Source organism: Colletes gigas, unplaced genomic scaffold, assembly GCF_013123115.1.
Source record: "Colletes gigas isolate AHSC1104 unplaced genomic scaffold, ASM1312311v1 Colletes_gigas_Sc00001, whole genome shotgun sequence".
Lineage (NCBI taxonomy): Eukaryota > Metazoa > Arthropoda > Insecta > Hymenoptera > Colletidae > Colletes > Colletes gigas.
The window spans coordinates 5,068,941-5,086,126 of NW_025106630.1; the positions used below are offsets into that span (position 1 = coordinate 5,068,941).

The window sequence follows — 17,186 nt, forward strand, 5'->3', positions numbered from 1 at the left end:
AATTGTGATTTACTTTCCCTGGGAATAATAATGTGCTCACGATACGGTGGACTACTATCGTGCGTGGTTGAAGGCTCGTTCCACGCAGGGGGCTGTCGCATTTACATATTTCCTCGTATTGCGTGCCCACCTACGATCCGTATTCTTTATCCGTCAATGGAAAAATCCTAGATTTATTGCTAATTAGCGTGCTCTAATAATGATATCAAAGGCACGAACTTGGCAAACTAAACACTTTAGAAATACCCTTATTAGTGTACAATGGCTTCATTTTATTATGTACAGTTTTGTTTAGTTTATTTCTTTCGTATCTGTGTGACTGCGAATGAGACGAACGAGTCAAATTTCAGAGAAGATATATTCGTACGTTAAATCTTTCGAGGCGGAACATTTTCTATTTATCAACTTGAACGGAACGATTTCGTATCTACCGTCGTGAAAGCAAAATTAATTTAAAAATTGCTCTGTCTATCTTATTAAATTTTGTAGTGCCTCGACCATTCACCATTGTCTATAGTGGTTTTCTGCGGCTGTTGGTTCTGATCGGTGTATAATAAAGACGATATTATCTTATATCATTATACAGCAAGAACCCGGTTAACAGGACATTTTCTTGAAATTTAGAGCGGTAATCTGAAATAATTTAATCTTTACGTAAATAGAAAATGGCGAAAACAAAGTGGGCCAAACGTGAATAGTACAATGTTGAATTTCTCTCGAAAATCAACAGGAAAGTTTGTCGAACACGGAAATCTGTTGGTTGAATTTATGGATTGTTAGCAAGTTTCACGACAATTTGATTTAGGATTGGTGTATCCGCGGTTACATATTTAGTTGCACGTGCTGTACGTTTCACCTATTTCTGTTCAGGGTCGACTTGACCCTACTCTGCCAGTTGAGGGAAAGCAAATGCACTGTGTACGTTCGTCTAAACTCTTTATGTGCCACCAAGGAATGATCTAGATTTCTACAATACTATACAGCGTGATCCTAAAAACTGGTACAAGCAGCAGGTCTTTCTTAATCGAAGATACAAAAAATTCATAGAGGAAAAAAAGTAGAAGCCACATCTTTCAACGACATAATATTTTTTTGTGCAACGATAAAAATGCAATATGTAAAATGGCTCCACATAGGGAATTCAACTTTGCCCCCTATGAATTCTTTTTATCTTCGTTCAGGGAACATAAATTGCCTTCAAGAATCACTTTGTACAATCCATCAAAGCACGGTATCTTTTAAATGAATGGATAACTGTGTTCATGAAAGATAACGAGGCTTCTTGAAATCATCAATCAAAGTTTCGAATTCCAAAAGACAGACCAAAAAATAAATCTTCCATGCTCGTTGATTTCTTCGTAAGAGCGATAAAGATCCTGGAAAATTCATGGAAAGTGATTGATATCAACACGTTGACTAAGTAAGAATAATTTCACGAGGTTCGAAATAAAATATGTAAAATTTGGGTCACTTTACGTGTGTCGTTTCGAGTTTGAACCCTTTTGTAACTACACGAGACGCCCTTGTATTTACGTTTTATCATAGCGCAAGTTTTCAGCGCGTGCCCCACTTTGCGCGCTATTAACCGTCCATTTTCTCACGTTTCAGGTGTTATGGCACCTGGATATCTTCCGGCGAAGCTTCAGGGAGCTTTCAGGGCATGCCTGCATGCGGGAATCCTGCATCTTCTGCGCCCTCAAGGTAAGCGAGATAGATCGAGCTAGAAAAAAAAGGTGAAGAGAACGCGAATCTCATTAAGACCTGCATCAACGGAGTGGCTAAATATGCGCGCCGAGAGACGGTGTGAACGAAGATATAGCGAGTTATTCGCCGGATATTATTTACTAAAACACGCGACGAAACGGACGAATTGTGCGTGGAAAAAATACCTGTACGCGGACGTCCCTTGATTCACTCGGCTGCATGTGTAATGAGACGCGACTGCGTAGGTATGCGTATAGTTTGTGGCACCTAAGCGCATGGAATTCATATTAGAACCTTCGATCGTTGTTTACCAGTAGATATGTTGAAAATTTATCGATCGAAATCTTTCAATAATTCTTTCATTATCTCCTCGTAAAAATTCTTGTGCACAAGGGGTGAAATTCTAAAGGGTAGTTAAAGCAAAATCTCGTACAAATCTACGAGGTATTGAAATTAAACGCATGTTTCTTGTCAGTAAGATAGACAAACGTTAAACGTTAATTACTTGTAATAGATCGGATCTGTTCGGTAGTTACCAAATTCGTAGCTCGTCGAACTGTCGAGCAGTCGCACTCGAACTAACGAAGACCGTAAGCAGATGTTGCTTTCATTAAAAAGCTCCTTGACATCTTTACGTATCGATGAGCACCAATGATTTACCAACAAAAGCGGACAGCCTTGAGTGGTTTTCGCATGCCGCGAAGAGATAGGGTGTCGCATCGAGTGATTTCGATCGTGTGATCTTACGAGTAGCACTCGCCACTCGAAAAATCCCACGACGATAATGAAAACGCCAGCCCTTAGGGAACCGGAACACTCGAGATAAAAGCGTCTAGGCGCTTGAAAACTTAAGACGAATGAAGATTACTTTACGGTTCTTGCGTACTGTGTCCACTTCGTGTTGCAGTACTAATCTCCCGGTGGTAATCTAATCTGAAAAAAAAACGGAGTACCACTGCTTTTTATTGCGAGCGAACGAAGTCGATGCTATAAAATGCTGGTACCTTGTCCGATAAATCATTACAGACTCCGAAGAAATGCGGTACAGTGTTTAAGTACAAAGGCAGACAGTGGGACAGGTTTAATCGACTTTTTCAATCATTCGGACTATTAAATACTTTTACTTGCCTCCATGATTTCAATCTCCAGATAGATATCTGGATAACTCGAATGCTTCGAGAACGTTTCAAGATCGCTTATGGAACAGATCTCGTATGTTTTCCCCGGACGAATAGTTAGCAATAAAGTAGAATTAACAGACTGAGACAAAAGCTGTTTCTGCGAACGATCAGAATTTGCATACTATCGAATCGCTTCCATTCGCGTATGCCACGATCGAACATCGATGGAAGCAGCGACTGTAACGGGCCACTCGGATAGTAAACCTTTCTCCCGCGAGACACACATTCGACGGTGTTCCACGATTGGTCGAGGGAACGGAAAGTACTCCTCCGGGTTGTTGTAGGTTCATTGTAGTAAACGGCTAGTAGAATCACGACGCAGAAGCTTTCCTCTCTTCTACGGCGTATGGAAAGGAACGAGACGCGACGGAAACGTGGCACATCCGAACCTGAGCCCGGAGAAGTAGGTAGAAAACGCGTAGGATCCTCCCCGATGTTCTCACGGGGTTAATTAGCAATCTCGAGAGTTAATTGCCGCAGGCAAAGGGTACCGTGTTTCGAGCGAAGTTCGCAGGAACGAAGTCGAGCCTCCAGCGCGAAAGGACTCGCGCGTTTCTTTGTTGCAGTTGTATCCTTCCGTCAGAACTACGCCTCGAAGCCAATATTTATTACCTTTACCCTTTGTTTTTCTCGCCTTCCTCGAACGCCATTTTTCACTTTTTTATTCGCCTATTTACTCGACGGTTCAACCATCCTTTGATACGACAAACTAAGGAAATTGTGTCGTTTTTGAGAAACGAGCGGAGGTTAGAGGTCAGTAAATTAGGAATTATTTTCTCTGAAAAATTTGGGGAATTGAAGAGATTTTCAATGCGAAGTTACTGTCAAAAGTCTACGGTTCAACCACCCTTTGGTACGAAAAAATAAGGAAATTGTGTCGTTTTTGAGAAACAAGCGGAGGTTAGAGGTCAGTAAATTAGGAATTATTGGCTCTGAAGAATTTGGAGAATTGAAGAGATTTTCAATGCGAAGTTACTGTCAAAAGTCTACGGTTCAACCACCCTTTGGTACGAAAAAATAAGGAAATTGTGTCGTTTTTGAGAAACAAGCGGAGGTTAGAGGTCAGTAAATTAGGAATTATTGGCTCTGAAGAATTTGGAAAATTGAAGAGATTTTCAATGCGAAGTCACTGGCAAAAGTCTACGGTTCAACCACCCTTTGGTACGAAAAAATAAGGAAATTGTGTCGTTTTTTGAGAAACAAACGGTGGTTAGAGGTCAGTAAATTAGGAATTATTGGCTGTGAAAAATTTGGAGAATTGAAGAGATTTTCAATGCGAAGTCACTGGCAAAAGTCTACGGTTCAACCACCCTTTGGTACGAAAAAATAAGGAAATTGTGTCGCTTTTGAGAAACAAGCGGAGTTTAGAGGTCAGTAAATTAGGAATTCTTGGCTCTGAAGAATTTGGAGAATTGAAGAGATTTTCAATGCGAAGTCACTGGCAAAAGTCTACGGTTCAACCACCCTTTGGTACGAAAAAATAAGGAAATTGTGTCGCTTTTGAGAAACAAGCGGAGGTTAGAGGTCTGTAAATTAGGAATAATTTTCTTTGAAAAATTTGGAGAATTGAAGAGATTTTCAATGGGAAGTCACTGACAAAAGTCTACGGTTCAACCACCCTTTGATACGAAAAACTAAGGAAATTGTGTCGCTTTTGAGAAACAAGCGGAGTTTAGAGGTCAGTAAATTAGGAATTCTTGGCTCTGAAGAATTTGGAGAATTGAAGAGATTTTCAATGCGAAGTCACTGACAAAAGTCTACGGTTCAACCACCCTTTGGTACGAAAAACTAAGGAAATTGTGTCGTTTTTGAGAAACAAGCGGAGGTTAGAGGTCAGTAAATTAGGAATTATTGGCTCTGAAGAATTGAAGATATTTTCAATGCGAAGTCACTGGCAAAAGTAAATGGACTGAATTTCCTTTGTGGACAAATTCTATTAGTTTGCATTGTACTAGAAATTTGTTGTTCTCGCGTGTATTCGAAACGAGGAGTCAGCAGTTCTTTTCTGACGATCTGAGAGCCACTGGAAAGTCGGTGCGTGTACTGTTTTAAAACACGAGCACCATTGTACGCGGTACTGCCGAGGATACAAGAGAATACTAGAATGGCGTTGCGTTACACAATAGTATGAAAAATAAGATGTCGCTTTGTATGACAAGAGGGTCATTAATCGTTCCATTCTTATTGTCAACGACGTTACCGCGTAATCTAAAAAATTCACGTGCACGTTACATTAACATTCTATTGCATGAATTTTATTTTACAAACAGGGAATGGTTGAACCTGCAATACTATTAAATATCTCTGTAAGAAGATGCATGCAAGTAGACTATGTATCCTCATGATTCATATTTTAGTAATTCATAAACTCTGAAAAATGCAGACCTGTCAGCTTCTACGTCAAATTTGAAAGATTCTTCTGGGAAGAGGAAGTCCTCCCGGATTCCATAGAAGGGGTGAGCGTACGAAGAATTCGACTTGGTGATTCACCACAAACGTATTCAAAGGGTCGAAACTCGTGTGTTAGAACGGATCGGGACGACCCTTTGCCACGTGCCTCAGGCGATTCCTTCGACTTTTACGATCCTCGGGCCCCGCGCGCTTCAATTTCATCCTCTCGGAGTGCAAACATTTTTACGTAATAAATGATTCTTCGGGCATGCTAAATCACAGCTCGCTCGTCCACGTAAATCGAAACTATTTCTCGACGAGATCAAGTTGTATTTCATTCTGCTGCGTAAAAAATTTCCTTATATTTGCCGCGGACGTTATCGCGCGAACGTGTTCGCTTTAGAAACGAACTTTCATCGTCTTAAACTTTCGTTATGACACGAACGCGAGTCACTTACGCGTTACGCCGATGTCCTCGACGGTTAAGAGCTCGTTTAATTTTTCGTACGACGAATACAGTTAGGTCCTCGAAAGCAACGATAATGGCCGGCCGTTTGGGCAATTAGGGGGCATTATCGTAGGTATCCTTCGTTGTCGCTAGACGAACAGTTATACCGCTAGACAACTGTCCTGCACACAACACTCGAGTCCACGGAATTTGTTCTCATTTTGCCCACTGCCTGGAATACGATTTGCGGTGGCATTGCGGTTGCATCGGTTGATCATTGCACCGGTTCTGAACACCATCGATGGATGAAGTTCATTTCCGGGCGTCTAGAATTATCCCCTTGAACTTGCGCCGTCCAGCGGCGTAGAAAATCAACTGGGTGACGTTAAAAAGCTAATTGCCTCGATACAACGCTTTTTCCGATTTAGCAATCTTTCGATTTTTACGCTTCTGGTAAATTACTTTTCAAAAAATGATTCTCCCTTTTCTTATTACGTTGGTTCGATTTTAAAAGAATTCGTAAAATAGACCCAAAGCGAAGTTAAAAATTCCTTTATTTTCAAATTTGCTTTCAAACGCAAAATAAAAGCTCAAATTAGGAAATTGCGTTCGTCATTATTGAATATCAAAGCCCACGAAGATGGGTTTTCGCTTCCGATATTCGTGTTCATCGAACTCGGGGAACCGAAATGCAGGCGTAGGAAGATCGTTTCCATTTAAATATTCATGCAACGGCGTTCCGTGCGGGGACACCGTTTAATATTCCGCTTTATTTAGGAAGGAGGAAATTACTACGAAACCTACGCGTCTCAAGTGGCTGCTTGACTTACGCGAGCTCACCCACGTTTTGTTATTAAGTAATAACGAGAAACGATCGGCGCCTGGGCGGATAGTGTCCCATTGTATAATATTTAAATCAGAATATTAGGGCGAGCAAACTCGTTTGCGAAACGCGAAATGACATCATCGGAAACCGCGAGTGACGCGTGCATGGAAGTTGTTGAAAGATAGTAAACAAAATTAAATGTCAAGATTTCTTGTCTTCCGTTTCTACAAAATTAACAGAGTATACATATAACTATAATTCGTCGAACGACCAATTAATTTTCTTCCGTTCAAACTTTCGTAGATTCTTGAAAGAAGATCATTGAGTCAGAATCTCGAAAGAACGTTTGATAGAAATTCTCATTTTCCTGTTTTTGAACAATTTCACAGAAACGAGATATCACGTGGAAAGATCAAAAGGCATCAAATCTCTCTTGGAATGATTCCACGTAGTATGTATCATCCCTCGTTCGTTGCTCACGGTTCGTTCAGGTATATTCAACCGTACCTGTGGCTACTTTTTCCGTCCTCCATGCTTTTTCGCGTCGAGCTCGCGTAGGCTCCGTTTCCTCTCGCTGACACAGGACCCAATCGTATCTTATACGCCAGGCTGGATATGTAGAACTGGCTTTGTCCCAGTCCTCGTAGTGCGGGCCTCTCATATTCTCGGACGAATCACGTAGGTACACCTTTACGACCACACAGAACCGTTCTTCGTGACTCTCATAGTTCTACGGGAGAAGCATCGGGCCCCAGGGACGTAGATACTCGTTCCGCTCAAGCAACTTAACTTTCTTCGATAACGAACAATAAGAGATTCGAATCTTTCTGGTATCGAGATCATACTTTACTGGTGAAATTACACTTCAAACAATAAAACATTCGATTCCATTGTTGTCCATATATTTCTGACTTCATTGTTTCAAAGATAAGGTTACCCCTTCCACATTGTTTGTTAACAGTTAGTATTATTTATTTCTTGCGATAGATAAGAAATTTCACCAGTACGGTTCTTGTGCATCGATAAGACTACGTGTAATTAGAACTTTCTCTGGTGATGTAATCGTTCGAGTACTGCCGTATTTGCAAAAAAAATCCACTGTTCCGCTTCCTGAGCGTTAAAGGATTAAACGTTAAATCGGAGAGAACTTTACGAATATATGTATCATCGGATTTGCACCCGTCGTTTTTTCGACTTCGTAACTGCACCTGTACTCGTTCGCTATTCAGCCAATCAGTCATCCATCGATCGGATTCGTTTCTGTGGACACACAGTTTTCTACATACATATTCATGCGTCGAAAGTTAGCATCCTGTCCATTAATAGAAAACAACACGGTAGCCACGCGGGGCTTGAATAACACATGACTGCACTGCAAGAAAGGGATGATCATAATTTGAGATTAGGCTTAGAAACAGCGATTCAGCTGCACCTTGCTTCTCGCATACGTTATTTTCTTGCATTTCGTTTCACGTTGCGAATAAACGTCATATACGCAATACTAAAAACTTTATACGACAATTTAATTTAAAATAATTCTCTAATTTAAAATATTTGTTCAATGTTCACTGGTAGAATTTGTTTTATTATGTTGCAATAACGCAAACGGGGTGCAACAAAGGTATTAAAGAAAAAACAAAAATGAACAGCGATTTAGAAGGTTGAGATGAAAATCTTGCGGAAAAGAGGTCGTCGGGGAACCCGAAGCGTACGGTCCTGGTTGGGCCGCCAGGTTGGTGAACGTAGGACAGCTAACCAGGTGACGTCATTGGCTTCTCGGGTCTATGGAGGGCCTCGTAGCGGCGGTAGGGGAAAGAGAGAGACGACGTGCGGCCCGTCGACGCGAAAGAAGAGGAAAAGAGACTGAACGAGGGGTGGGGGATGTTCTCCAGCACTGTGCGAGCCGTTGGTTTCAGGTACGAGCGCACGGTGCCGCGTGCAGGTAGTCCCGTGCTCGTTGTCCACGTTCCACCGCGCGATCGAACCTTTTCACCTCGTTGGAAACGATCACCGGGTGGAAGCCAACCCCCGACGATATCGAACGGTGTCACCCTTTGGACGCGAGGGGAAGGGTTCGAGGGCTGATACGACGTGGCGATCGCGAGCCCTCGGACTGATACGCGTACAGTCGACAAAAGTGGAGCGTCGACGAAGTTCAAGAGTGTTTTCAGCAGCGCTACGGGGATCCTCGATAAAACGATCGAAGACGTAGAATCGAGGAGGATTCCTTGTTGTGATCGTCCACGTGATTTTGGGCGAGGTGGAGTGATGTTTCGTCGAGACAGTGGTTCGAAAACAGTGAAAGATTTTTACAAGCTCTCTATAACAGCATAGCAAAGCTAAGTGAAGCAAAGACAGATATCTAGTAATCAGAGGAACAATGGACAGAGGTAAAGTGAAGTGTTACGATAAAGTTGCAATAATTTTAAAGGAATCGTGTCAGTAAAACGGGCGAAGCACGTGGCACGCCGAAGTGGAACGAGTCGAGGGAAAGATGCAACGAGTCGTTAACGTCCGGAAGAGAGGATTCAGCGTCGTTCAGGAAACAGAATTTTTTAGTCACGCTTCTAGCTGCGTACCCCGGGCTCGTCTTCGCGCATTCTCCGATCGCGATCGTCCGTAAAATTGCAGCTCCGCGCGTACGTCCAAGAGATTGTCTACCTTTCGCGCGACAAAGTGGCAAAATATTTATCAAAGTCCCGACGAGAGATAAAACGAACGAAGCCATTTATACAGACTCCAAACGACCGAGCGGCTCGTAGATCGAAGAGGTGACTTCACTTGCCAAACGAGTTTATGTTTTTAATCGAGTCTACGACTCGTCTGGCAACGGGTTCTCCCGGCACATCCGGCATGCAATTGCTGGATATGATTCCTCCTTCAGTCTTCGCGAGAGATCATCTGCCAGAGGCCCTTTCAAGACCCAGCCACCTGTTTCCCGTCCATCGAGCCGCGTCTGTCTCGCCTTTCCTTCCGTGAAAGCCACGAGTACTCGATACGCTGCTCCGATCGTACCCTGAAAATCGAATAGGAGTGCTGTTAGCGCACAGCAAACAGAGGAAATTACAAGCGTTATCTAAATGAAAGCCACCGTGCTCCTACGATCGTCCACGAAAATACAATTTTGATAAAAGACAATGCTCCAAAGCTGAATCAAGCGTTCTAATTTTCTCTGCCCGGAAAACGTCGACGGAGCTCGCGTTCGAGAAACGTTAGAGGACAGGTAAACTGCAAACAGAGGGAATTACGGGGCGTTATCAGCTCGAGGGAAAAAGGGTCGATCGACGTGGAACAAAAGCGAGGTGTCGGATCTCTAGGCAAGTGCAGCGACGAGATTAAGCAGCGGGTAACGAATCGTGGTCTGTGGACACAGCAAACAGAGCTATCTCCGCGAGGGGATTGGCGGCGAGGCGGGTCCGGCTGAGCGAAAATTTGTGTTTGCTCGGAACCAGCGTCAGAGACATGTCGGTCTTCCCGAACGTCGCTCTTGTCTCGTCCTCGAAGGACGCGGGGGCCGCGTGCCCGAAATTACAGGACCTCCCCTGGCCGGAGTTCGCGAACTTTGGAAACGTCTCGACGGCGAAGTCGTTCCCTTTGATCTTAAACCAGTCGACGACGCGATGAACGGTCACGGACGAGTTCTATCTCGGTTGCATCGGGACGGGCAGATTTCGAAAGACGAGGTTGGAATGGAGCGCGCTGGCTCGTAGCCGGGGTTCACGGTGTCGAGACGTTGCAAGAGAAAATGTTGAAGTGGATAAAAGTCCGTCAGGACGCGTCGGCCACGTCGACGACGTTCGATCGCGAGAAAAAGGACGAGGTGGCGAGGGTCAAAGTTGAAGATGTCATTGGAGAGGAGGAGGAGGAGGAGGTGGACAGCGGCATGGAGCGGGAGGACACGCCGTCCAACATCGAGTTGAACGATCTGAGAAAAGTATGAATTGTGCTATTAAAGGGTGTAATTTGGTTTGGTGATGAAAAAATAATTCACTGGCACTTAAAATGATTTTTTTAGGATTTTTATCAAAGTATTACTCATTATTTTATGTTTCTATAAAAATCGTGGAGGTTGAGAAATTTGAACTTCTGTTTTTAGATCTTCAAGTTCGATAAAGGTCAGGATATTTAAATTTGCCGCCTTCTTTTCGAGTAGGGGAATTTTACGCGTATTGCTCGTTCGGTGTGACAAATGTAAATTTTAAAATTTATTGCCGCTTCTTTCACGGTTGTTCGACATTTTTATTTTTGCCCGTTACGAGGCTCCGAATGTTATGCTTGTCTCGAGTTGTATTGCATTTTTTTCTTTTTTCTTTTTAATAACAAAAAGCTGTTTTCGCTTTTTAGTGCCGCATGTGTCCTCCGCAGCTGAGACGTTTGCAATGTTTTTGTTTGTATCTTTGCATGCTGTTTTGCGTATTAATGGGCAATTTTCTTGAGGAGACGTCACAGACGTTCTTGAGGAGATATTAAGGTTGGCATGATAAGAATTGAAACGAGCGAGGCTGTGTGCGGGGGCACTTACAGCAATACACATGGCCTCTCTTTAAAACGTCGTTAGAGCATAATTTCATGCTTGTGCCGCTCCAGCAGATTTTCTGTCCACTTCTCGATTTTATCTCATTTTCTTATGTTGCGGTGCAAGGTTTAACTATACCGATTATCCTTGCTTAAAGCAATAAACCATAAAATAGTTACGATATAATCGGTATCAAGGAAAGCCTCTATGTACTAATAATTGCAATTTTTAAAAAGCAAGTAAATTGAATATTTCTCTTTTCTATATTTATTTCGCTCTTAGTTTCTCCTAAACATCAGTTGCACACTTCGAAAGCATTCGGATGCAATTGCATTGACATTACAGTCGAGACTCAACGATGTTAAACTCGCTAAAATGCGTCTTTAAGTTCCTTTACGTGGAACTAACAATTTTCCGGGATCGTGTCGCGGCGAGATAAATCGTAGCGGTATGGTCGCTTTCATTCATCGATTTCACTCGCACAGCAATGTTGTTTCTGCAAGCCGTCTGGTTTTTTCGATACCAGGCTATAACCTGCTTGCAACAGGTGCGACATCCTTCTCGATGCACGTGGACGTACAGCCACTATCATCGTCTTTATGTCAGACAGCGTATAGCCACATCTATCACTACCATTACCACTGTTCTCCACTCCCAGCACCGGATACTGATCGAACGACTTTCATTGAAGAATTTCACCCGGCCATTTGTGGCTCTTTCCGTCCGACGCGTGTCTACCTTTTCCTCGATTTTTAACGAAACACTAGAAACCGAATCTTCTTCTCCTTCCCTTAAATTACATCGTATTATACCCCAGATTTGTTTAAGACTATGATATAATGGGTTTAAAAAAAATAAACACGTTTAAAAAACATCTTTTATTTTTAAATATAAATCTAAAACTTCATTCACAGTATTCTTCGAAAATACTCCAAGGGTAGTTACAACGATCGTTCAGTTGAATCACAATGTCTGAATAAAAATTAGATGATTCTTTTATAACTCTCGATGGAATTATTATTCAAATTTTCATATTTAACATTCTTTCTGTTTCGATTAATTTCTGGCATACAAATTGAAAGTTTGGATCATTAGTCCTTATTCTTGCCAGATATTTTCGTAGCAAGAATTCGAGTATTTCAGACTAACAGTCGTATTCTTATCGTTATCGAGTTATAACGCTCGATACCATGAAGTTTCCAGCGCGTCGATCGGTGGAAAAAGTTCGCGGATTGCCATTACGCGTCCGTTCGTCGTGTTGCATACTTCTTAGCCGCGTTTTTTTCTTTTTCTCTTTCTTCGTTGGAAGTTTTTCCTCGCCTCCGTCTCTCGAAATGCTGCGTTGAGCAACCACCCCGAAGCGGTGCACGGCGACTTTCTACGTGTGACCGTTGCTCGCCGATCGTTCGAAGATTAGTTACGAAACTAACTCGTTTACCCCGCGCCAACAGTGTGGATCGCAATTTACCCGCGGTATTTTTGCACAATCGCTTCCACAGAACGCATCCCGGTGGCATATCAAGAGAGAAGAGTCGAAATCGCCGGGTCGCGGTTTCCACGATGATAATAGCCAGGGAAACAAACTTTCCACTCGCGGTTCTTTCGAAACAGCTCTGAAGACCATTCGAATATTTCAGAGAGTTCAGGAACAATTTATTGAAATATATGTTATTCGTTGTATTAATGCATAATAGTTTCCGAAGAAGGCTCGTAATAAGTGCAAGCTTACAGTCAACTTCTGTTCATTTTGTGATAATCTCGTGCTGAATAACATTGGAGCAGAATTGAATTGAAATTCAAATATCAATATAAATTTTAAATATTACATTTAAATGTAGAGCAATTGAATGAGGAGTGTTTTACCCCTATTTCGAAATCATTTGCCCTTTCATTCATGGCGCGGTGATATGCTGATTAGGGAAAAGAAAAGGCGCGTTCGTTCTTCGCGATGACTAAACGGGAGATTTCGTTCGGGTCGCCGCTCCGATTTACATACGCGCCTGGATTTGCATACGTTTATGTAATGGGAAATTGAGAGTGCGTGGGCGTTATGAGTTTCCTTTTGCGACCGGCAACGATTCAGACCTCGGTTTCACGGTGGAGTAATTTGGTTGTTGGGTTACGTTCGTTTCTTTCTTTGGCCAACTAGACGAACTACTGGTCTTCGGCGTTTCCTCGATTTATATTATCAAAATAATAAATGTACACAATCAGACAATATTTACAGCAAAATTCACATTCCGTTGCATCGTCGCGACATGAACCCTGCAAATAATATTGCACAACGGTGCTTACGTTTCTTATAAAATTTGTGCCGTAATTGTTACTCAACGTTCAGGGGCAAAAATTGCACGCGATATTGCACAAGAATAAAATGTCTCGTCTCGCGACCACGTGGATCGAGTACACCTTGGGCGTCGATAGCCGCGTAAAAAGAGGAATATTTACAGCCGTCGTGACACGTGGAGTGTCTTCGCCATTATTCGTGTCCTGTTTCGTACACAATACATCAGCCTGTCGCGTCAAGGTACGGCTCTTCTTCGCCAGAAGGTTTATCGCTCGACGCTACGACGCGAGTCGCACTTTTTCCAGGGGACTGTGTCACCTAAAAATGGACTGAATAAAAACGACATCGAAGACACCTGGAAATTCTCCGGAAACTAAATTTTTACGTCAAAGTGGAAATTGTTTTTTTTTATAAGTAACGTCAGATTGATCGAACCTTCTGGTTAAGACAATAGCAATGATCGAAAATACAGATTCTTTTTTTGCCTCGTGGACGTCGTTCAGGGACGTTCTTTGTAGCTGTTAGGTCTATTTGGGGCAGAAGATCGTCGACACTAAATGTTCATCACCTTGTGTGTTGCAGGACCTGTTTTCTCAGCTCCAGTTTTCGCAAGAGAGCGCCTTGCCGCCCGACACGCTGCGCCGTGCTCTGGCCGAGAGCTTTCTGGATCAGCAAAGGTTTCAGCTCGGATTCATGGACGACGCGGCGGAATGTTTCGTAAGTGGCAATTGCATACCTTGTTCCCTTTGTCCTATTACGCGCGAACGGCGACCGATGTGTCGACACGCTGCACGCGAATCTAGGCAAAACGGGTTTTCGTCCGGTGTCCAGCCGACTCCTTGCAATTTCGCGCCGACCTGGAATGCCAGTAGGTCGTTATGTCGAATTAGAACGCTGCTGGCGAAGCCACGGATTAGGCGTGGATCGAGGCACGAGTCGCGAATTGGACTTTTATAGACCATAGCGTTGGAAGACTCTTTGAATCGATCGATGCTCCATTAAGGATATCGAGAAATTAGAATTACTGCAATCTCGCTCTGGAAAATCTACATAAAATATATATATTGTTTCTCGAATTGAAAATCCATGAGAGGGAAATATTCTTTTTTGTTTCGTACGTAAACTGGCTTAGAAAGGGAAAGTATGTACCAAATCGTAGAAAGCATACAACATTTAACGATGTTTTATAATAAAATCATTTAGGGGTTGTGTAACCACTTACGTCCTGAAAATTTCACTCTCCAACATGTAAAGAATGGTTATACAATGCGCGGCTAGTTCGTAGCGAGAAGAAAACAGAACAAATTGTAAATCCAATTGAACGTGATAGTGAATGCGCCTGAGGGGAGCATAAATATGTAAAACTTCGATTTAATGGACGGAATTCTATGGTCTATTGTCCCGATATATCCTCGAGTTAGAAGCTCTGATCTAAGCAAAAGACTTGAAAGTATCCTCACATCGAGGGTCATCGTACAGTTTGAAACTTTTGATAAAGATTGGAAAATTGATATTCTCGTTCTCGTGCAAATGATTTACATAGAATGAATAGAAAATGGGGAAACGAGCGCGACATTAAAATTGTCACGATGACAAACGTCGTGACATTGAATGTCACGGCATTAAAAGTCGTGACTTTACGTCACGTGATAATGGACCTTAAGAAATTAAAGATTGAAGGCAGCGAGGCGGATAACGATCCTGAATGAATGGCGCAGCGACGCGACCGAACAAAGCGCGTAATTTTTGCTAATTGCGCAACACGTAACTCGAGCAGCGTATTGCTGCGCCGAGGAGCGCGAAAGATAACGGGGCAACGCGATTAAAAGCGTCCTTACATTTATTACATTCGCGTGGCGCGACTGCATTCGTAACGTTACATTCATTTTATTCAACGAGCCGATGTCGACACGCGCGCGCACACACACACCGCGGAAAGACATGCACGTGACTAAACGTGACTACGGTGTAAACGAGAAAGTGGACTCCCGCCAGTGTGTTTGCTTAGGCCAGTCTTTCTCAAACTGTGCTTCGCGAATCCCTTTGGGACCACCAGCTCTCCTTACGAAAAAGGAAGCAATTACGTACCGAAATAAAAGTAACGATTCTCGTGGTCTTTGAGTAGTAAAAACATTAAAGAAGATACATATCCCAGTCAATTTCTGTGAAACGTCCATTTTAGTAACTTTGGTAAAGTTTGTTGACCTTGGAGGAAAAGCTGATCATTTATATCATGACCAAGGTATAATATTAATTTTATATTTCAAGGGTAGTTTGAATCGTTTTTGGATTAGTTGAACGAAGAGAGAAGACTTTGGTGCAATCAACGAAAGCGAAAAAAGTTGGGAGACACTGTTTTAGACTCACCTACGGATATCGTTACAGCAATCCGTGATAGTTAGCAACCATAACGTAGAACTGGTTCGGCCGTCAGAATATTCAGGATCGCAAACTGCTCGGAAAATAGCCTCCGCGACTGGCAGTGGAAATCGGCGAATGTCGAAAGAGAGATTTATGCCAGCGTTTATGTCGGCGCGTGCAACAGCCAATAATTCCTCGGGATAAGCAAAAACCTCGATCCAACGATCTATACCGATTCAATATAGTGATTCGTTTCTTTGTTGCTTCTAAACGACGCGTGTTATGAATCAGACCACCTTTCGTTCTTCAAAGTAACCTTCTTTTTGTACTGTTTTAACATATATTTAATACGATGATAAACCAATTTGTTTTACTGAATAGTATTGAGCGATATGGACTATAAAAAACTTGATTCGATATATTATCAATATTCCACCAATAGTAATATTCATTACCCCAATAATAGATAAAAACTTGTTCACCAGAGTTCCGTATAAGCCTGTTACTATTTCGCATAAATTCTTTGCCTGAAAGGTACATACATAAAAGGGCTATAAACAACGAAGCATTTTAATCGAATTACATGTATTAAAACGATTTCGATTCGTCTCGAGTCGAATCTCGCTCTTGCAACGCCCGTATGTCGAACGAAACGGTTTCTAGCGTTACGATCGTAAAACTTGGAATACTGTGGGATTAGGTAACGCTCCGTCGTTAAAATCGCAACGAGCACGTAGGAATTAATAATTTGTGGTCGTCGCGCGAGCGGAATGATCGTCCATGAACAATTAGACGCGGAAAGATCGAAGGAATCGAGCTTTATAAAATTACTGTGATCGACGGTTGTCGACGACTCTTCTATTTTTAGCGATCTATCATCCGAGGGAAACAATAAACCGAGTGCGCGTTAACGGAATTCTCTCGTTGCAGGAAAACATTCTTCTGCGTATACATCTGCACATCGCCAGCGGGGAAGCCGAGGATATGTGCAGCGCGAGACACTGTGTGCCACATCAGAAATTCGCCATGACGCTCGTCGAGCAAAGCGTTTGCGGAGCTTGCGGTGCCACTTCGGAACCTCTGCCTTTTACACAGGTCGGTTTGATCGATGTTATTTTCCACGAAGCCAATGGTAATCAGCGCCGGTAACCGCGTGGCGCGACAGCAAACGACGAGATCGAGTTAAACCCTAATTACCTCTCGCCCTACTCGTCTACCCTTTTTCGAACGTTTTAAAGTTTCTTTGTTTTATCTCGCGGAAACATCGGTTCGTTTGTATCACGACGAAGTCAACAAATGGTATTCTTGGTTCTTAATTTGGCATTTAAGATTATCACCTTTCGGTAAACGTTAGCTAAGCAGGAAGCCCGAAACAAAGTGTCGCTTAATGTCACGAAGAATATGAGGGAAAGTTGGACTTCCTTCATGCAAACGAGTTACTCGACGTCCCGATAATATTTACTAATGAAAAT

General features: G+C 42.6%; 1 protein-coding gene across 1 annotated transcript in view; it reads left to right on the top strand.

Moving 5' to 3' along the window:
* The window catches only part of LOC122396928, a 92,187-nt gene that overhangs the window by 63,139 nt on the left and 11,862 nt on the right, over positions 1–17,186 (top strand). Inside the window, exons 3-5 of the mRNA XM_043395713.1 lie at positions 1,609–1,701; positions 13,936–14,070; positions 16,645–16,809. Coding sequence (XP_043251648.1) covers positions 1,609–1,701; positions 13,936–14,070; positions 16,645–16,809 — 393 coding nt within the window. The remainder of the gene's footprint in view (positions 1–1,608; positions 1,702–13,935; positions 14,071–16,644; positions 16,810–17,186) is intronic.